Here is a 22,722-nt window from a genome sequence, read left to right on the forward strand (position 1 = left end):
TACAGCCGCCAAGAAGCCTATGTGCAAGCACAGGTCACTATCCACACCGCCCCTCCCAGGAGCCTGTGCAGCCCACCACTGCCAGGGTCCTGTGATCCAGGGACAACGTCCCCAGGAGAACACACGGCGCACCTCAGGCTGTTGCAACGTCACACTGGCCTCTGTCGCTGCAGGCTTGCACCACATTCTGTACCCCTCCATACCCCAAGCCTGAATGAGCCAGAGCCCCCTAATCAGCTGCTACTTAACCCCATCCTGTGTGAATGAAGAACAGACACCGTGAGGAGACCTACACACAGAGGCGGGGCCAAATCCAAAGCTGAACTCCGGGGCTGTGGGAACAAAGAAGAAAAAGAGAAATCTCTCCCAGCAGCCTCAGGAGCAGTGGATTAAATCTCCACAATCGACTTGATGTACCCTGCATCTGTGGAATACCTGAATAGACAATGAATCATCCCAAAATTGAGGCAGTAGTCTTTGGGAACAACTGTAGACTTGGGGTTTGCTTTCTGCATCTAATTTGTTTCTGGTTTTATATTTATCTTAGTTTAGTATTTAGAGCTTATTATCATTGGTAAATTTGTTTATTGATTTGGTTGCTCTCTTCCCTTTTTTTAATATATATATATTTTTTTCTTTTTCTCTTTTTGTGAGGGTGTATGTGATGCTTCTTTGTGTGATTTTGTCTATATAGCTTTGCTTTTACTATTTGTCCTAGGGTTGTGTCAGTCTGTTATTTTTTTGGTTTTTTTTTTCTTTTTTTAGTATACTTTTTAGCACTTGTTATCATTGGTGGATTTTTTTATTGGTTTGGTTGCTCTCTTCTTTCTTTTTTATTACTTTTTTATATTTAACATATTTTTTATTTTAATAACATTATTTTATTTTATTTTTTTCTTTCTTTTTCTTCTCCCTTTTCTTCTGAGCCATGTGGCTGACAGGGTCTTGGTGCTCTAGCCAGGTGTCAGGCCTGAGTCTCTGAGGTGGGAGAGCTGAGTTCAGGACATTGGTCCACAAGAGACCTCCCGGCTCCACGTAATATCAAATGGCAAAAGCTCTCCCAGAGATCTCCATCTCAGCGATAAGACTCAGGTCCACTCAACGACCAGCAACCTACAGTGCTGGACACCCCATGCCAAACAACTAGCAAGACAGGAACACAACCCCAACCATTAGCAGAGAGGCTGCCTAAAATCATAGTAAGTTCACAGACACCCCAAAACACACCACCAGACGTGGTCCTGCCAACCAGGAAAACAAGATCCAACCTCATCCACCAGAACACAGGCACCAGTCCCCTCCACCAGGAAGCCTACACAACCCACTGAGACAACCTTACCCACTGGGGGCAAACAACAAAGACAGTGGGAACTACAAACCTGCAGCCTGCGAAAAGGAGACCCCAAATGCAGTAAGGTAAGCAAAATGAGAAGACAGACAAATACACAGCAGATGAAGTAGCAAGGTAAAAACCCACCAGACCAAACAAATGAAGAGGAAATAGGCAGTCTACCTGAAAAAGAATTCAGAGCAATGATAGTAAAGATGATCAAAAATCTTGGAAATAGAATGGAGAAAATACAAGAAACGTTTAACAAGGACCTAGAAGAACTAAATAGCAAACAAACAATGATGAACAACACAATGAGTGAAATTAAAAATTCTCTAGAAGGATTTAATAACAGAATAACTGAGGCAGAAGAACGGATAAGTGAACTGGAAGACAAAATACTGGAAATAACTACTGTAGAGCAGAAAAAAAAAACATAATGAAAAGAATTGAGGACAATAGGGAGGATGGGAGGGAGGGAGACGCAAGAGGGAAGAGATATGGGGACATATGTATATATGCATAACTGATTCACTTTGTTATAAAGCAGAACCTAACACACCATTGTAAAGCAATTATACTCCAATAAAGATGTTAAAAAAAAAAAAGAATTGAGGACAGTCTTTGGGACAACATTAAACCCACCGACATTTGAATTATAGGGGTCCCAGAAGAATAAGAGAAAAAGAAAGGGACTGAAAAAATATTTGAAGAGATTATAGTTAAAAACTTCCTAAAGTGGGAAAGGAAATGGTCAGTCAAGTCCAGGAAGCACAGAGAGTCCCATACAGGATAAATGCAAGGAGAAACACACAAAGACACATATTAATCAAACTATCAAAAATTAGGGGCTTCCCTGGTGGCGCAGTGGTTGAGAGTTCGCTTGCCAATGCAGGGGACATGGGTTCGTGTCCCAGTCCGGGAGGATCCCACATGCTGCGGAATGGCTGGGCCCGTGAGCCATGGCCACTGAGCCTGTGCGTCCAGAGCCTGTGCTCCACAACGGGAGAGGCCACAACAGTGAGAGGCCCGTGTACTGCAAAAAAAAAACAAAAAAAACAAAAAAAAAACCTTAAATACAAAGAAAATATATTAAAAGCAGCAAGGGAAAAGCAACAAATAACATACAAGGGAATCCTCATAAGGTTAACAGCTGATTTCTCAGCAGAAACCCTGCAAGCCAGAAGGGTGTGGCAGGACGTATTTTAAATGAAGAAAGGGAAAAACCTACAACCAAAATTACTGTACCCAGCAAGGATCTCATTCAGATTCGATGGAGAAATTAAAACCTTTACAGACAAGCAAAAGCTAAGAGAATTCAGCACCACCAAACCAGCTTTACAACAAATGCTAAAGGAACTTCTCTAGGCAGGAAACACAAGAGAAGGAAAAGACCTACAATAACAAACGCAAAACAATTAAGAAAATGGTAATAGGAATATACATACTGATAATTACCTTAAATGTAAATGGATTAAATGCTCCAACCAAAAGACATAGACTGGCTGAATGGATACAAAAGAAAGACCCGTATATATGCTGTCTACAGGAGACCCACTTCAGACCTAGGGACACATTACAGACTAAAAGTGAGAGTATGGAAAAAGATATTCCATACAAATGGAAATCAAAAGAAAGCTGGAGTAGCAATTCTCATATCTGACAAAATAGACTTTAAAATCAAGAATGTTATAAGAGACAAAGAAGGACACTACATAGTGTTCAAGGGATCAATCCATGAAGAAGATATAACAATTGTAAATATTTATGCACACAACATAGGAGCCCCTCAATATATAAGGCAAATGCTAACAGCCATAAAAGGGGAAATCAACAGTAACACAATCATAGTAGGGGACTTTAACACCCCACTTTCACCAATGGACAGATCATCCAAAATGAAAATAAATAAGGAAACACAAGCTTTAAATGATACATTAAACAAGATGGACTTAATTGATATTTATAGGACATTCCATCCAAAAACGAGAATACACTTTCATCTCAAGTGCTCATGGAACATTCTCCAGGATAGATGATATCATGGGTCACAAATAATGCCTTGGTAAATTTAAGAAAATTGAAATCGTATCAAGTATCTTTTCTGACCACAATGCTCTGAGACTAGATATCAATTACAGGAAAAAATCTGTAAAAAATACAAACACATGGAGGCTAAACAATATACTACTTAATAACCAAGAGATCACTGAAGAAATCAAAAAATACCTAGAAACGAATGACAATGAAAATAGGACGACACAAAACCAATGGGATGCAGCAAAAGCATTCTAAGAGGGAAATTTATAGCAGTACAATCCTACCTCAAGAAACAAGAAACATCTCAAATAAACAAGCTAACCTTACACCTAAAGCAATTAGAGAAAGAAGACTAAAAAACCCCAACATTAGCAGAAGGAAAGAAATTATAAAGATCAGATCAGAAATAAATGAAAAAGAAATGAAGGAAATGATAGCAAAGATCAATAAAATTAAAATCTGGTTCTTTGAGAAGATACACAATATTAATAAGCTATTAGCCAGACTCATCAAGAAAAAGAGGGAGAGGACTCAAATCAGTGAAATTAGAAATGAAAAAGGAGAAGTTACAACAGACACCACAGAAATACAAAGCATGCTAAGACACTACTACCAGCAACTCTATGCCAATAAAATGGACAACCTGGAAGAAATGGACAAGTTCTTAGAAAAGTAAAACCTTCCGAGACTGAACCAGGAAGAAACAGAAAATATAAACAGACCAATCACAAGCACTGAATTTGAGACTGATTAAAAATCTTCCAACAAACAAAAGCCCGGGACCAGTTGACTTCACAGGCGAATTCTATCAAACCTTTTGAGAAGAGCTAACACCTATCCTTCTCAAACTTTTCTAAAATATAGCAGAGGGAGGAACACTCCCAAACTCATTCTACAAGGCCACCATCACCCTGATACCAAAACCAGACAAAGATGTCACAAAGAAAGAAAGCTACTGGCCAATAACACTGAGGAACATAGATGCAAAAATCCTCAACAAAATACTAGCAAACAGAATCCAACAGCACATTAAAAGGATCATACACCATGATCAAGTGGGGTTTATCCCAGGAATGCAAAGATTCTTCAGTATATGCAAATCAATCAATGTGATACACTATAAAACAAATTGAAGGAGAAAAATCACTAGATCATCTCAATTGATGCAGAAATACCTTTCGACAAAATTCAACACGTATTTAAAATAAAATCCTCCAGAAAGTGATCATAGAGGGAACTTACCTCACATAATAAAGGCCATATATGACAAACCCACAGCCAACATCGTTCTCTGGTGAAAAATGGAAACCATTTCTGCTAAGATCAGGAACAAGACAAGGTTGCCCACTCTGCTGCTATTATTCAACATAGTTTTTGAAGTTTTAGCCACAGCAATCAGATAAGAAAAAGAAATAAAAGGAATCCAAATCAGAAAAGGAGAAGTAAAACTGTCACTGTTTGTAGATGACATGGTACTATACATAGAGAATCCTAAAGATGCTACCAAAAAACTACTACAGCTAATCAATGAATTTGATAAAGTAGCTGGATACAAAATTAATGCACAGAAATCTCCTGCATTCCTATACACTAATGATGATAAATCTGAAAGAGAAATTAAGGAAAACTCCCATTTACCATTGCGACAAAAAGAATAAAATAACTAGGAATAAACCTACCTAGGGAGTCAAAAGACCTGTATGCAGAAAACTATAAGACACTGATGAAAGAAATTAAAGATGATACAGACAGGTGGGGAGTTATACCATGTTCTTGGAAGAATCAACATTGTGAAAATGACTATACTACCCAAAGCAATCTATAGATTCATTACAATCCCTATCAAACTACCGATAGCATTTTTTCACAGAACTAGAACAAAAATTTCACAATTTGTATGGAAACACAAAAGACCCCAAATAGCCAAAGCAATCTTGAAAAAGAAAAATGGAGCTGGAGGAATCAGGCTCCTGGACTTCAGACTATACTACAAAGCTACCGTAATCAAGACAGTATGGTACTGGCACAAAAAAAGAAATATAGATTAATGGAACAGGATAAAAAGCCCAGAGATAAACCCACACACATATGGTCAACTTATTTTTGATAAAGGAGGCAAGAATATACAATGGAGAAAAGACAGCCTCTTCGGTAAGTGGTGCTGGGAAAACTGGACAGCTACATGTAAAAGAATGAAACTAGAACACTCCCTAACACCATACACAAAAATAAACTCAAAATGTATTAATGACCTAAGTGTAAGTCCACACACTATAAAACTCTTAGAGGAATACATAGGCAGAGCACTCTATGACATAAATCAAAGCAAGATCCTTTTTGACCCACCTCCTAGAGAAATGGAAATAAAAATAAACTAATGGGAACTAATGAAACAAAAGCTTTTGCACAGCAAAAGAAACCATAAACAAGACAAAAAACAACCCTCAGGATGGGAGAAAATATTTGCAAATGAAGAAACTGACAAAGGATTAACCTCCAAAACATACAAGCAGCTCATGCAGCTCAATATCCAAAAAACAAACAACCCAATCCAAAAATGGGCAGAAGACCTAAATAGACATTTCTCCAAAGAAGATATACAGATTGCCAACAAACACATGAAAAAATGCTCAACATCACTAATCATTAGAGAAATGCAAATGAAAACTACAATGAGGTATCACCTCACACCAATCAGAATGGCCATCATCAAAAAATCTACAAACAATAAATGCTGGAGAGGGTATGGAGAAAAGGGAACCCTCTTGCACTGTTGGTAGGAATGTAAATTGATACAGCCACTATGGAGGACAGTATGGAGGTTCCTTAAAAAACCAAAAATAGAACTACCATATGACCCAGCAATCCCACTACTGGGCATATACCCTGAGAAAACCATACTTCAAAAAGAGTCATGTACCACAATGTTCATTGCAGCTCCATTTACAATAGCCAGGACATGCGAGCAACCTAAGTGTCCATCAACAGATGAACGGATAAAGAATATGTGGCACATATATACAGTGGAATATTACTCAGCCATAAAAAGAAACGAAATTGAGTTATTTGTAGTGAGGTGGATGGACCTAGAGACTGTCACACAGAGTGAAGTAAGTCAGAAAGAGAAAAATACTGTATGCTAACACATATATATGTAATCTAAAAAATATATAAATAAAAAATGGTTCTGAAGAACTTAGGGGCTGGACAGGAATAAAGACTCAGACATAGAGAATGGACTTGAGGACACAGCAAGGGGGAAGGGTAAGCTGGGATGAAGTGAGAGAGTGGCATGGTCATATATACACTACCAAATGTAAAATAGATAGCTAGTGAGAAGCAGCCACATAGCCCAGGGAGATCAGCTCAGTGCTTTGTGTCCACTTAGATGGGTGGGAGAGAGACGCAAGAGGGAGGAGATATGGGGATATATGTATATGTATAGCTGATTTACTTTGTTATACAGCAGAAACTAACACACCACTGTAAAGCAATTATACACCACTAAAGATGTAAAAAAAAAAAGATAATTGGACAGTTAAATATGGTGCCCATATGTAACCTAAACAGAAGAGCATTCTAGAGCTATGTGTTTAGGAGAACTTAAATTTGACAAATAAAATCAGCATTGTTGCAGAACTGCAATTTTTGCTCAAACCATAAAAAAAAAAAGAAAATTCACTCTGACAATTTTTCTGTGATAATTGGAATATTTACTCAATTTTTAACATATGTACTGGAATTATTAAATTTAATCATCTTAGTCTTTGTTTTATTTGTACCACCTTGACTGTTGCTTTTTAAATATATTTTTTATCTTCTTTTCTGTCAAAAAGAAAAAAATATATATATATATATGTCAAGGCAGAAACACTATATTTTTGTTAATCCCTAAGGATTATAGTTCTTTTTTAAAATTATTCCAGACCCACAATTTATATCTCAATATGTAACATAATTCACATTATTATACATTTTTAAAAAGGAGAAACTTTAGCATACGAACACCTTAGAAAAAATTCTAACATGGTCCAATAATTTTATAACTAAAGTTTCTGGACAAAAGATATAGTTATCATTTTCTGTCCAAATTTTTAATAGTCATTTTAAATGGAACATCATTTCAGAATAGTATGAAATTACATTGTGAAATCAGGACAGTCATTGAACATTATGTATGTCTTTACACTTAAGGAATGGATAGTAAACAATCTTGGAGTAAAATATGGGGCAGAACCTGCTTTAAGTTGTACCAAGTCAATCAAATAGAAATTTGAAGAACCTTGTATTAAGATGAGAGGCTTTTATACTCGGCATTTTCTTCCAGTGAAAAAATAAATCCAGTGTGCCACCATCTTGACAACTCTTTAACTATATAAAGAATATAATTCTTATATAACTCAACACAAAGTAAACAATATAGCAGTTATCTCTTCCAAAGGTCAGTCAAATGCAGTTTTTTTTTCTCTGACCCTAAAAGAACATACCAATCTTCTACCTCATAGAAGTTCTAAATTGTAATTTTGTTCTTCAGTATTTCAATTTTTTTTTAATTTCTGCTTGTTTCTACATTAAGATTAACTTTTGTCATCCAGTGATGATAACTTCAAGCTGATCAAATAAGGATGTTTTCCATTTTTTTGACATTAACATCCTAAATTATCTTTTATTCATCTGTAATCTAGATAGACAGTTAATTCCTCGACCCTCTTAAACTGTGTCCCTAAATGGTAGGTAGACCAAGATTGCTAATATCCTTGATTTTTAAATGGTAAATATATATTATACACAGATGCATGTAAAAAATGCTCTGACAGTAACTAGAAAATAGATATTTTTAAGATACTGCTTATGTTATAGGACAAGTAATTACTATAAAACTTGCAATAATAACTTCTCGTCCTATAATCTCCAAAAAATATAATATATGTCAAAGTATAGGAAAGAGTCTTCTGAAAAGCAAGAAGAATAGGGGGTCCTTGGCTTACATTTATCAATCTACATAATCTAAAAATAATTTATCCATAATCTTGAGCTACTAAGTGGACAATTACTTTAGAAACATTTTTCAAGATTTAAAAAATAAGAGTATCACTCCTTGGTATGGGACCTGTATACCTATCAAAGAAACCCCTATATATAAGGGAAAAGATATCCTTAACAAAGTTCATGATGCCATCACAGCCACCTAATTAAATATCTTAACTGCAGAATTAGTGTAATTTTTCCAAATACATTTTTATAAAACCCAAATAGCCATGAACCCAATGGCATGCCACTTTAGAGAACTTAGAAATTTGGGAAGTAGCTTTAATTATGTATTCCAATAAAAAGGCAAAAGTTGGTTGAATTATTTAAGTCCAGTTTATCTATTTGACATCCAATAGATAGCAAAATATCTCAATCTAAATATCTCAATCCAAATATCTCTAGCAAAATCCTTCCTAAAGGAGTTTGCTTTGTAAGCATTATATTAAAGAATTCCGTGTTTTCTGGAATGCCAGAGTAGCTTACAAATCAGAACAGAGATCCCATCAGCTCCTTGAAGCACATTCTGTGACTGCCCCAGTCAGGCTGTCCATGGTCTGTCCTCTCTGACCACTCCTTGTAGATTTATTCCTTTAGAGAAAGTCACTGAAAATCTGAGGCTCATTATACAGTAGTGGTGTTAATAGCATTGTGCTTACCATTAAAGTATCAAATAAGTGCTTCATAATAGGTGCTACCTTATCCTAACTATTCTAAGCAGCCTCACCTCCTAGGGCCCAAGTAATCTAGTATTCATAAACATCTTCAGTGCCCTGTGGGAGCCTTCCAGTTCAATAGGTTGTGATCTTCAATCATGTGTCCTTGAGAGTGATAGAAACAAGTACTTATATAACATATTACATCTTCTATCTTTAGGAAATTCCACCCAGTGGAATTGTTATCAAAAAAAAAAAAAGTTTTTGCGGTTGCCAACTATTTAAATCATGCCTCAGACTACCCAAACTGGCAAATAATTGGTAGCTAAACAAAAAATAATCAAATCCACATTAACAGGGTCAGCACATTGCTTCCAAGATCACATAAAGTCTAGAGAGAAATGGTGAAGAGCACAGGCTTGGGGGTGATGGGACTGTGTTTGAATCCTCTATGGACACTGACCTACCAGCTGTATTATTTTCCTATTGCTGCTGTAACAAATTGCCACAAATTCAGTGGCTTAAAACAACACAAATTTATTATCCTACAATTCTGGAACTCAGCTGTCCTAAAATCAAGGTGTCAGGAGGGCTGCATTCCTTCTGGAGGCTCTAAAGGAGAGTTCATTTCCTTGCCTTTTCCATGGCAACCTAGAATTTCTTGGTTTGTGGCCCCATATTCTATCTCCAAAGCCAACAGCATAGCATCTTCAAGTCACTCTCTGTTTCCTTTTCTCCTCTCTCTCACTCACTCTCTCCCTCTGTCTCTCTCACACAATTGTACACACACAATTTCACTTCCACTATAACAGATGATTATTTTAATTTAAACACAAATTCTGGAACACAAACCTTCATGTGTCTAAGAGAATCTTTAAAATCAGATTAAGAAAATCAGTAGAGCAGACACCCCCTTCCATGCTAAGCTATGCTATGTTCGAACCCCATATGAAACAGTGAGACCCTTTATTTTTATCTTAACTAAAGTGCACACCACACGCACACACACACACACACTAAAATGAGATTTGTCTTTCTTCACAAAGTGAAAGGCTGAACACATCCTTCTATGCTTTTGAAATTGTGTTTCCCAGGGACTCTCTCAGCTTCAAGCTTGCCATTCAACCTCCAAGGCACCCCCTTCATCAACTATAACAAATAGGGCCTTTTGTCTGTGTCAAGCAGTTGTTTCACATTTGCTGGGAAAAGAACAAAGGAACAGAGAGCTCAGAACAAACGCAGGAAGTGCTGAGGACAGTTTGGAGGGGAAAAAATGTTACTGAGCCAAGTTTGAATTTGCAATTCAGTCTTTGAGCAATTCATTTATTCTGAATGGTAAGAAAGATATAGAATTAAATTAATACTCATCAGTTATTATTCTGTAACAAATGTAATTCCTATATGCAAGAAGCTGAGTCCTATGTAATTTGTTTCTAAAATAAGTGTAGGAGCAAGTGACTAATTCTTAATTGTTTGCGCAATTAGTAAAAAGACATAAATGGCATTCCAGAGACTGTTATCCACTTCCTTCCTTCTGTTATAAGGAAATCACGGTGGGCCTATGGAACCCCTGTCAACACAACAGTGGCCTGGAAATTTCTATTTAAACATTCAAAGGATATGAAATGTGTGGCATCCTAGCCTACCTTGGCTGCTTGCTGCATTTAAATTTTAGACATCAAGCCAGGCAGCTGAGCTCTGAAAGCTACTCTTTTCCCCCCACATTCAAGTACTTTCTGGCCACAAAATACTCTTCATAGCTCAGAGCATCTTGCATTGGAAAGTGGTTCCTGTCTCCTCAGGAAGACTGGGACAAGATAAGCTCAGATGAGATGACACTTTCAGGCCTTTTTATGAAAAATTTACTTCATAGCATCTTCTGTAGAACCAGTATCTTGTCTCATCCTCCATTTTATTCCCAGTGGTGTTTCCTCTTTCTGTCGGTGTATGGATCTGATTCTTGCCTGAAACAGAGAGGAGTGAGGAAAATAGGAGCAAGAACAAGGAAAAGGAAAGAAAAGCATCACAAATTGGCCACCAAAGAATGGAAATAACATTTATTGAATACCTACAGTATGCCTGGCACTTTACACATTTGATTTGCAGACTAGATAATTTAATCTTCATATCATACCTAAAGGACAGACTTAATTCTGCATTTTTCAGATGAAGACACTGAAACTCAGAGAGGTCAAGAAGCTTACTCCAAGTCACACAGCTAAGCAGTGGTAGAGCCAGGTCTTTCCACTTCACCATTAACATCCAACTGTTGTAATTTGTAACTGAAATCAGAAAGCAAGATTACTGAGAGTAAAGATTCTATCCTAAGAATCCCGTAGGATGGTTAGTTCATGAGGAGCTCAAAGTTCAGTACTAAAGAAATCCTGGTTGTGAAATTAATTAAGCCCTGACCCTGCCTTGAATGCAAGTGGGAAATAGATGGAAGAGTGTTGAGATGTCAACAAAAATCCATTTCCTACCAAGAGACAAGCCGGGAGATCAAAGAGGAGAAGGAGAGGTGCTGCAGTTGTAGACGGTGCTGGGAAGGGTTTGCACAAGGAGTGTCCCTGTCACTTGAGTGGCTTTCCTAAGCTAGCCAGGTGGAGACCCTAGGTTAGGAAGCCATCAGGCCAGTTCAGAAGCCAGCCCCTCAGGTACCAGGGCTGAAAGAGAGGTAGGGCTGGACCATTTCTCACAATGAGCTAGTCAAACACTTGCACTTACGAGAGAGAAGAATGAAGGGTTACAGAGCTTGCCTTTTTAATTCTCATTTGCCTAGTTTGCATTTGAACAAATTATTATTTCTGCCTTCATTAGAGTATTTAACACAGTGTAATCAACCTGCTGGGAAGTAAAAGTGTAACCATTTTATGGTTTGTTACACTGAAATTTAAATTTGCATATTAAGCACCAAAGGCATTAACGTGTACCCTATTCATTAACTATGGATTATAAAATATCTCTCTAGTGTGAGCCCAAACAGCAAGCCGTTTTCTGATTGAACTGCTTAATTAAATAAAAGATTATTAACAGCATTCCTTTATACCCTGGATACTTTAGTAGTTTGAAATTAAAGCACAGAGACATTCAGAAACTTTACCAAATCTTCCTCATCACTGTTTTGCAAGCATCTCTCTGAAAATGATAGATTGACTCTGCTCTGGAAAAACTGCACTCTGAAATAAACCTCTTTATAAATGAAGCAAAGCCATAAAGTAAATAGTACCTGAACTCAGATTCAATTTTATCATTTTAATTCCGTTCAAACCTTCATCACTGGTGAGGCTGGTCTAAGTCCTGTTCTGCAGATTTCTACTGTGACAAATAAAGGAGGACATGCAGCAAGCTTCCCAGTCTAAATACAAACTATTTTTATAAATCAGTGGTGAGCTAACTTAATTTGGTTCTTCTAACCTACACTACAAACACAAAATCCTTCTGCACCCAACTGAAACCTATTTTTTAAAAATAATTTCAGAGCAGTAAGTGAGCTTCTCTTAACCTCTTCCATCTTTGATAGTATTGACCACAGGTTTAGATCTCCTTGACCTGAGTGAACCCGTCTCTCAAACCCAAACCAAAGCCAAGAAGTTGGAGGCCTCATCGAAAACCTCATCCCTCAAGAAAAAGGCTGATGGGCCTGACCTCATCAGTGCGGATGCTGAGCAGAGAGGCCAGGCTCTCCGAAACGCAGAGACGGCATCCCTAGACTTAGGTAAGGCAATAGCTTGTGTCTGCTGCTGTTCACTCGTGCTTAATACAACAAGGAAGTTCTACAAATGACATTAAAACCATGGATAAAGCAGTAGAAAAGATTAATTCTATGTAGGAAACTGGACAGGACACACTTCTTTGTGCTTAGATTAAATAGCAGTTGAGGAGCTCAACTTTGCAGAACTGATGTGGATTTATACGTTTATTTATACAACCCATGTGTATTGAGTTTCTGATAGATGGCAGGTACCACACTAGGCACTGGAGTTACAATAAAAATAAGACACGAATCTTGCTCTCTAGGAGAATTCAGTCTATAGGGGAAGAGAGTCTAGAAAGAGAAAACTCTAACCCAAGGTCCGGGAACAGCCAGAAGGAACAGTAACATGTAACATGTGTGGGGATATGTCCAATACAATAATAACAGCTACAATTCACTGATGACTTACAATGTCCAGAACTGTGCTACTTGATTTACATATATTAGCCTGTTAATTCATCACAACTCTTTGAAATGAATGAGGAACCAAATTTTCAAATTTAAATAACTTGCCCAAGATCCCAGTTAGTATGAGGAAGAGCTGGAATTTGAGCCAAGCTCTAATTAACTTCAAAGCCGGTACTTCTCTCCACTGTACATGTTCCTGAGAAAGGAGACCTTAGCCTCAGATCATGGAACCAGTCAATTAAGCTCCCCTTTCTTAAGAGAAAGAAAGGTAACAGTTATTTCAGAAAGCCAAGGGAAACATGGATGGGTAAGTATCCATAAAATGAGCATATTAGTAACTTATCCATAAAGTTACAAAGGTTAAAGGGGATATACATATATGTAAAATCACTTAGCACTGTGATATATACATGTTAGATGACCATGAATTAATTTATTCATTTGTTCAGTAAACATTTCTCTAAATATCTGTTGTGTTCCATACTATGTGCTGGAAATACAAAGATAAATAATATAAGCTTTCTGCCCCTTAGTAAGTTTACAGTCTAGTGGAGAGGTAGAAAAATGATTAAAATAATTATAATAAAATATGTACTATGTGCTGCAATAAAGAAAAGCCCAGGTTAAGCCCGTCACCCAGCCAGGGGGTTATAGAAGGTGCCTTATAGGAGGTACTATGTGAGCAGTCTTGAAGGTTGAGTAAGAATTTGCCAGATGAAAAATATGGATCAGAGAGAGGTGGAAAGGAAGGGGCAGGGCATTCCTGATGCAGAAGAGAAAGGGAGTCACACACAAGTAGACAAACACAGAGAGATGCCTTTTCAAGCAAATACAAGCACTGCTGCAGTATTCAAGAACGGTAGAGTACTGAGAAATAAATCTGAGAGTCACCAGGGGTCAGATAATGGGAGTTCTTGGATGCCAGGCCGTTAAGTTTGGGGGGAGAGCAGGGTTGAAGGGTTTTTACTCAGAGGAGTGACATCAACAGATTCTATTTTAGAAAAATTTTTCTCTTTTGGATGTGTGGAGAAAGGAATGGAGGCAGGGAGAAAATACAGGCATGTAAGAGAGTGACAGAAGGGATAGTGAGAGGGAGACGGGTTCAAAAATAAATAAATAAAAACAAGACTTGTGGACTGGGTAGATATATGCATGCCAGCAAGGAAGAGATATAGAATGTGCCAAACTCTGTGATGCGGGTACAAGAGGAGAAGGCGGGGTGGCGGGGGGGGATGTCAAGATGGAAATTGTCGAGTTCAGTTTTGAACCTGTTATATATGAGGAAACTGTGGAGCTTCTCTGTAGAGATGTCCAATGGACTGTTAAATGTATAAATCTAGAACTCAGGAAAGAACCAAGCAGGAAATAGAGATTTGAAAGTCAGAAGCCTATGAATAGCCATCACAGTCATGAGTGTAGATGAGCTCACCAAGGATAGCTCATAGAGAAAGGGAAGAGAACCAGCACGCTGCTCAAACTGGCTGCACACATAGGATCTGCGCTCCTCTGCCACGTCACTTTTCGAGGCCTGTCTCTCTGGAGGAACATTTTATAATTATTTCCTCATCATCCATGTGTTCTAGGTTTATTCCATTTCAATAAGTGAAATTTATACATATGCATAAGGGTATATTGTTAAATACATTACAATATAATATAATAAACACATAAATGATACTTTCATTTCTCCACTTTTGAGAAAATGCCTTGTGAAGAAGTCATAAAAATTCTTAGTTTAAACAACTTTAGAGGACACTGACTGCAAACCTACCTTTTTATAAGCGAAAAAACTGGCCCATAAGGTTGTCTAAGTGGATTGTTCACAGTCACACACCTGTTCATGAGAGGGAACCAGCCAGGTTCTTTGTAAGAATTAAGCCACAGGGAGACAATGGTCCTAGCATATGCTAACTTTCTCCATTGCCTCCTTCCTCTCTATCCCCATTATAAATTCCCTTCTTTGGTGAAAAATTAGGTAGTCTATAACAAACCCTGTAAAAAGTGTTCCAGTTTCTTCCCACCTCCTTTTAATAACAAGGCTCATCTCTTTAAACAGAATTCCTTTCCAGAAATGTGCCAGAAATGCCTCAACGCCACCTCTTAGCTGGAGGCCCATAGGATAGTACTGCATATGCTCATTCTTTACCAGATCCCATGGGCTCATACACAAAATTCAGAATGCACACCGCTCTTGAAATAAATTCAGGTAAAAAAATATACTTGATTGTTTAACTGTAAAAGCAATCCCATTTCTCTTAATAGGTCTCATATTTATTTAGCTGTACATGTTTTAATTAATTTTCTTGCAGCCTTTGGTCTTGGGGTAGAAGAGTATCAGTTAATTAAAGTTCACTTATATAAGACTTCTCAGTCTTAATCTCTCTTCTTCTCTCTGCACCTCGTATTCTCCCCCGCCCCCCTCACCCCCTTCTTGTCTCCTTAGTAGACATTCAAACACAACTGGAAAAATGGGATGATGTTAAGTTTCATGGAGATCGAAATAACAAGGGACATCCCATGGCAGAGAGAAAATCAAGCTCATCTAGAACTGGATCAAAAGAACTTTTATGGTAAGATATTTTAATATCAGAAAATAGTCATTTATCTTAACCATAAAAAAAACGGAACTTTGCCATTTGCAGCAACATGGGTGGACTTGGAGGGCATTCTGCTAAGTAAGATAAATTAGACAGAGAAAGACAAATACTGTATGATATCACATGTGTGGAATCTAAAAAATATAACAAACTAGTGGATATAACAAAAAAGAAGCAGACGTGCAGATACAGAGAATAAACTAGTAGTTATCAGTTGGGGGGGGCAGTATAGGGATGGGGGAGTGGGAAGTATAAACTATTGGGTGTAAGATAGGCTACAAGGATGTATTGTACTACACGGGGAATAGCCAGTATTTTGTAATAACTGTAAATAGAGTGTAACCTTTAAAAATTGTATAAAGTTTTTTTAATTTTAAAAATAAAATATTTTAAAAGAAAACTAAAAAAAGAAAAAAAGCCATTTATGTGTCATATACTTGTCTACTGAAGTAGCCAAAGAATTAAGTCAATCCAGATACTTGCTGCCATTTATAACCCCCTATTAATGTTAATAATTGTGGCTTCTAAAACTAAACTATTTCATTCTGAATTGTCAAAAATTCAGCCAATAAGGACTTTGGTAGATTCATAATTTAATATTCAATATTTGTCCAATATTTGTTGATAATTTTCTGAACATGTAACTGAGCCAATCAATCAAAATACGTGCATGTGTTTTTTTGGGATTTGTTTTTTTTTGCGGTATGCGGGCCTCTCACTGTTGTGGCCTCTCCCACTGTGGAGCACAGGCTCCGGACACGCAGGCTCAGCGGCCATGGTTCACGGGCCCAGCCGCTCCGCGGCATGTGGGATCTTCCCGGACCGGGGCACGAACCCGTGTTCCCTGCATCGTCAGGCAGACTCTCAACCACTGCGCCACCAGGGAAGCCCTACGTGCATGTGTATTTTTACATATGTGTATATTCAATGTACAACATGAATGATAGTTAAATTAAATGTTTTTGGCTACACAGGTAACCTTTCTGACTTTCTTACTCACCACTGTCAGATAATGCACTAATTAAGCATATTCCATGGATGCCCATGAGAAAAACTAGCCACTTGAATTTTACCATGTTTTTAAAGCTTCCTAAAGGACAGCATGTTTCAGACTCCGGTTGCCCGTCACACATCTCCATTTATTATGACATTTCAAATTCTATATAAAGATCAAATCTCACTGAGACACTTTGTGAGAAGCTCCCCTCCCCACCCAAAAATTACTTTTTTAATGAAGCAGAACTCTGTAACAAAATTGGTTTTGCATTTATTTACTCTTTGCATATAACTGACCTGAATTCTAAATCAGTCAGAGACAATAACACCTAACACATTGCAGCCACTTAAATTCCAAACATGGTCATTATAATGGAAATATATGTTATCTTTTTCATCAAAAGTCTGTTGAGAGCTTTGTTACCATGGTTCTCAACGATCCAAATTAACCAGATTTCTTGACTGGGTTTCTAGGTGAATTCGCTTCTTGATTTACATTAATTTCCTCCATGTGTCCCTTATAGGTCCTCAGAGCACAGATCTCAGCCAGAACTGAGTGGTGGGAAAAGCGCCCTGAACTCTGAGTCGGCTGCAGAGCTGGAATTGGTGCCTCAAACACAGGTAACAAAACCAATTCCTCAATGCGCCTATCTTTTCTAATAGATAATTTATGTCATAAATACTTAAAATTTCACCAGAAAAATCTGAAGTATTTTTTCTGTATTTTCTATTTCATATGCTTTCTCACTATCTGTCTCAATGCTTAAAATAACTGATGATAGATAGATAGATTTGGCTGGAAAATGTGTCAATGAACTCACCATGTATTTAGCACTTTTTCCTTGTTCTACCACTTACTGTTACGTTATTTTCCAATATAAAATCTGTTCTACTCCAGTATTAGCACAATTTATGTAACAGGCACAAAGAAGAGGAAATTACATCTTGAGCAGTCATTCACAACTTTGCCCTACAGACCAAGGTACTCACACATCAGCATCCTGACTGTCACATTAAAATAAATTTGTTGCTAAGGAATAAATAATTATAGTATTAGCAATCATGATAAGACTAAGAACTACCATTTGTGAGTACCCTCTAAGTATTACGGACCTTGTGCTTTTCATATATTATATCTAATACTCAAGTAATCCTGTGAATTATTATTGGCCTCATTTTAATGGTCTTTGAAGAGTCTTGGTAAAGTCAAAATCCTTTTACGGGGGCACCCAACTAATCACCAGTGGAAGTAGGGCATGAACCAGACCTGTCTGTCTGCTACTTGACCCTCGATTCCAATGTAACTGGTTTGCCTGTGACTAGTGACCTTGGCTGGGCCAAGAAGGGCCGTCAGCCTCAGTGTTTTCATTTGCTCAAACACTTTGCAAGGGTACAGCCTTGATCTCTTAAGAAATGTGTCCACGTTCACGCATCTACAATCCAGTTGGAAATAAGTGGGATGAAATGAGCAAGAGAGATTTTCTTGAGTTTACTAGATAAGGTATTGAAACTAAGAGGGAAGATATATTGTCTGAAGTGAGTAAAGGGATAATTATGATAATAGCAAATATTATTGAGTGCTATGAGAAAACCTTCTAATACATATTAATTAGCTCACTTGATCCTGACCAATGACTCTATGAGTTAAGTGGGTTTTTTTGTTGTTTTTTTTTTGCGGTACGTGGGCCTCTCACTGTTGTGGCCTCTCCTGTTGCGGAGCACAGGCTCTGGACGCACAGGCTTAGCGGCCATGGCTCACGGGCCCAGCCGCTCCACGGCATGTGGGATCCTCCCAGACCGGGGCACGAACCCGTGTCCCCTGCATTGACAGGCGGACTCCCAACCACTGCACCACCAGGGAAGCCCTAAGTGTATTTTTTAACCCCATTTTATAGAGGGGGAAACTAAGGCACAGTGAGAGTAAGGAAAATTGTCGACACACAACCAGTAAGCAGCAGAGGGCAGGAGGACGCAGCTAGGAAATGGAAGGCATCTGGAAACCTAGGCCATTAACAGCACCTCCACATGCACCTCACCCTCCACAAGAGAGAGGTGGGCATTACTGCTCCCAGAACTCAGTCGGAAAACAAGTCAGCTAACTTCCAGAACAAATAACCCTGGGAAGCTTAATGAATTGCAAATGTAGCGTGAAAATGTATTTTCTTCATCTTTGTTCATTCTGAATGTATCTTTTTAAAAAGCAAATTGATAACATTTATTAGAGAAACGTTTCTTGATAAGTGCATTAGAGATTTAGACTCAGCTAAATAATTGGTACTATTTCGTAAACTGGAATCCTTGGAACAATTTTTTTAAATTTTATTTATTTGTTTGTTTGGGTCTTCGTTACTGCACTCGGGCTCTTCTCTAGTTGCGGCGAGCGGGGGCTGCTCTTCGTTGTGGTACGCGGGCTTCTCGTTGTGGTGGCTTCTCTTGTTGCGGAGCATGGGCTTTAGGCGCCCAGGCTTCAGTAGTTGTGGTTCGCGGGCTCTGGAGCACAGGCTCAGTAGTTGTGTTACATGGGCTTAGTTGCTCCGCGGCATGTGGGATCTTCCCGGACCAGGGCTCGAACCCGTGTCCCCTGCATTGACAGGCGGATTCTTAACCTCTCTGCCGCCAGGTAAGTCCTTGGAACAATTTAATATAGCAGGAGAACACTAGTCTCTGCAGCAGGGTAAGACATGGCACAGGTGGGCTCTTCCACACGGAGGTGAAGGTGAGGAGGATCAGCTGGGGTCCTCGGTTGCCGTGGAGACCCACAATGCATTTATCTTATTATTCCAGTGACTGCCGCCCACCCGCTGGTTGTCTGATTTCATCTCACCACATTGTCCTTCCACTTACCCACCGGTGTGCCTTTAAGAAAACACAATGTGCTTTGGAAAATTTGTATGAGATACCCAACGTTGTCCTCCAAAATATAATGTAAAATGCCCTGAGATAGTTCTGTCTAGATAAATCATAGTGAATTATTTTAGAAGGTTACCAATTATTTGTAAAGTATTCATCCCTTAAATTGTTTTCTTAAAAAACACTGCATGTTTACTTAACAAGACTTGCTTAAACTAAGGAAATTTATAATTTCCTAGTTTTAATTCCAGCCTATGGTTAAATAGGAAAATTTCATGCATTTGGGATTTAATCATCTAAAATATTAAGTCACTCAAATGGAACAGCAAGAGAATAGACTGATTCATCTACTTGTAATAAAAGACAGAAAAGTGTTTTTACTGTTAGAAGCATACTGCTCTTAAATATTTGATCTCTTTATATAAATAAGATGATGAAATGGTATAAAAATTTGACTTAAACTGACTTGCAAACTATTCAAGTAAACAATTTCAGCTGACCAAAATTTGTTACTGCTCCAGTCACTCAGATGGTTCATAGGAAAATCACGGAAATGTCTTCTTCTCCCTCAAGCCAACATAAATTATCTTAGTTCACCAGGTGAGGAGCTATTTACAGGCTTTGCTCAAAAGTCATATTTCAGAATCACAGAGAGAATGAAAGCTCTCAGTGAGAATTCTCATGTTTGTTCATTTTCAAGATGGGGAAAAAGAAAAGCATAGACTAATCTCTTTCAAATAGTGTTGAATATACTAATCAGAGTGGCAGGAGATTATAATAAATTATATAATCTCTGTATATTTAAAGAATAAAGTTTCTTGATATTATGCAAACTGTGTTATTTGTATTCCCTGGAGTTAATTATTTAAAGAAATCGTGCAATCTGAAAAATTAAAAAACATTTGAAAAATTGAAGAAAAACACAGAAGGTAATGATATAAAATTAGCTTTTCCATAAATAAGATAGTGGTGAGGCAAAAGAAAAGAAACTTCTGCCAGAGAGTGATGGTTCACGCATTTCTTTTTCAAGTCTGGACACTGGAAGGAGTGCTCCAACACAGGCTCTTGCTGCCCTAAGCTGAACTTCATGAGAAGGTGAGGCAGCCGGGCTCTCCAAATACTGAGTCACAGTCTTGTAACGCTCTGATTTTGCTGATTTTAGCAGAGCAAATGCTTCCTTCCACATTGTCAAAATTCCATCAAGTTGGCAGTATCCCAAACCAGAACAATCTAAACTTTAAAAGTGCAGATATGTTTTCTAAATTTTTAAAGGAATAATGTAAAAGGAAATGCATGTTAATAGAAATGTAAGATATTTCTAATATATTATTTGAAATGTTTACAATAATCTTGAGAATTAATGTTATCTCCATTTGTCAGACGAGAAATGCATCTTAGAGAACAGAAGTAATTTTCCCAAGGTGACTCAGCTAGAATGGAGAGGACCCAGCATTCAAATCACAGCTTCTAAAGCCCTTGTTCTTCATCACACATCACCTCCTATCAGCCACATCTAGCTTATCCGCCTAAGAGAACTCACAAGACCATTGATTTCCCTTCTCATTGCAAGCCCTGATTATTACTTAGTTTATAGGGTTAATATGAGTTAAGTGATCTTAAAGAATATCACTTTCCTCCAGAAACTTTGTAAGATGAATTAGGATTGTCACCCGATCTGAGGCCATACACAATTTTGTGCCTCCCCTCCCAAATTCATTCTCAACCTCTTACTCTTAGAAATGCTAATGGCTTCCATTTTGTTCCATTTCAGTTCAACAAATGAGATTGAATGTCTACTATCCATAAAGTCATAAGTGAGGCAGTGGAAAAGTTAGAAAGATGAGAGAGATTATAAGAAGTATGAAGACCTTTATGTCTAGTAGAAACAATTAGATAGTACACTGTAAATACAGTCTTGCTTTTCGGAGGACAGCACAGGAGCCACATCAATATCCCTTTTCCCCTCCTGGCCACACACAGTGAGCTGCCAATGAGGAAGAAAGCAAGGGAAGATGGAAGAAAGGAACAAAGCAAAGAAGGCAGGAAAACAAGAACAGCAGGAAAGCAAAAAGGAAGGAAAGAAATCTGAAGATCATTTTCAGCTTAGTAGAAAATCTACACATACTAGGTACTCAACAAATACTTTTTAAAGTGAAAAAATAAGGGATGCTAACAAAAAGGAGAAACAAAATGTTTGTCAAATTACAAAATTCAAAAGTAGAAGCTAATGGTTAAAGGACAGAAAAAAAGGACAAATTTTTATTCTTTTATCATTTTGAGGCTAGTTCCAAAAATAATTTTTAGTTATGTATGCTAATAGACTGTCCATCCCCTTTAAAAATCAACCCTGACTTGCGTTGATGTTCCATAACATAGAATTTCATAGTTGGAGGAAGATGGGAATCATGTGCTGCCCACCTTTGCACAAAACTTTGGGAATTTGCTCTTGACACATAAGGTACAGGTTTTTTGTATGCTTTCAATGATAAATGTTTGTTGACTGATTAAGAAAAAATATCCTGACCATCTTAATGAGGCAAGTGTTCAGATGATCTCTTCTAGCATGAGTCCAACTAGTCTGTAAAAACCACTAAACAAAAGTGTTCTAAACACAGATTTTTTAAATGAATTTCCAAAGTCACACCTGATAAGCACTAACCAGAAAAATGATAATAACAAAAGCCAATTTTTTTGTTGTTTATTTTACTTTTTTTGGCCATGTCGCCGACATGCAGGATCTTAGTTCCCCAACCAGGGATCAAACCTGTGCCCCCTGCATTGGGAAGGTGTAGTCTTAACCACTGGACTCCCAGGGAAGTCCCAAAAGCCAATTTTATTGAGCACTTACTATGTACTGAGCATTTTGTGTGTATTATTTACATGAATTATTGCACTTGAGTCTTATACGGACTCCGTAAGTGAATATACACTTGGCAGATGAGAATACTGAGAATTAGGAATTCCCTGGCGGTCCAGTGGTTAGGACTCCATGCTTTCACTGCCAAGGGCCCTGGGGTTTGTGAATTAAGATACCATAGGCCGCATGACACAGACAAAAAAAAA

At 37.9% G+C, this 22,722-nt stretch overlaps 1 protein-coding gene across 7 annotated transcripts in view; it reads left to right on the forward strand.

The window, feature by feature from the left end:
• Positions 1–22,722, forward strand: part of PEX5L (peroxisomal biogenesis factor 5 like) — a gene marked incomplete at its 5' end in the record, with an annotated part of 189,064 nt that overhangs the window by 93,639 nt on the left and 72,703 nt on the right. For 3 of the 7 annotated variants that reach the window (XM_082625593.1, XM_082625592.1, XM_082625594.1), the window contains 3 exons: positions 12,575–12,769; positions 15,663–15,786; positions 17,334–17,430. In XM_082625593.1, the coding sequence (XP_082481719.1) occupies positions 12,575–12,769; positions 15,663–15,786; positions 17,334–17,430 (416 nt within the window). Of the gene's footprint in view, positions 1–12,574; positions 12,770–15,659; positions 15,787–17,333; positions 17,431–22,722 lie in introns of all 7 variants that reach the window. The other 4 variants (XM_082625589.1, XM_082625590.1, XM_082625595.1 and 1 more) reach the window with 2 other exon arrangements.

The sequence above is a fragment of the Mesoplodon mirus genome, assembly GCF_964341445.2.
Source record: "Mesoplodon mirus genome assembly, chromosome: 6".
Lineage (NCBI taxonomy): Eukaryota > Metazoa > Chordata > Mammalia > Artiodactyla > Ziphiidae > Mesoplodon > Mesoplodon mirus.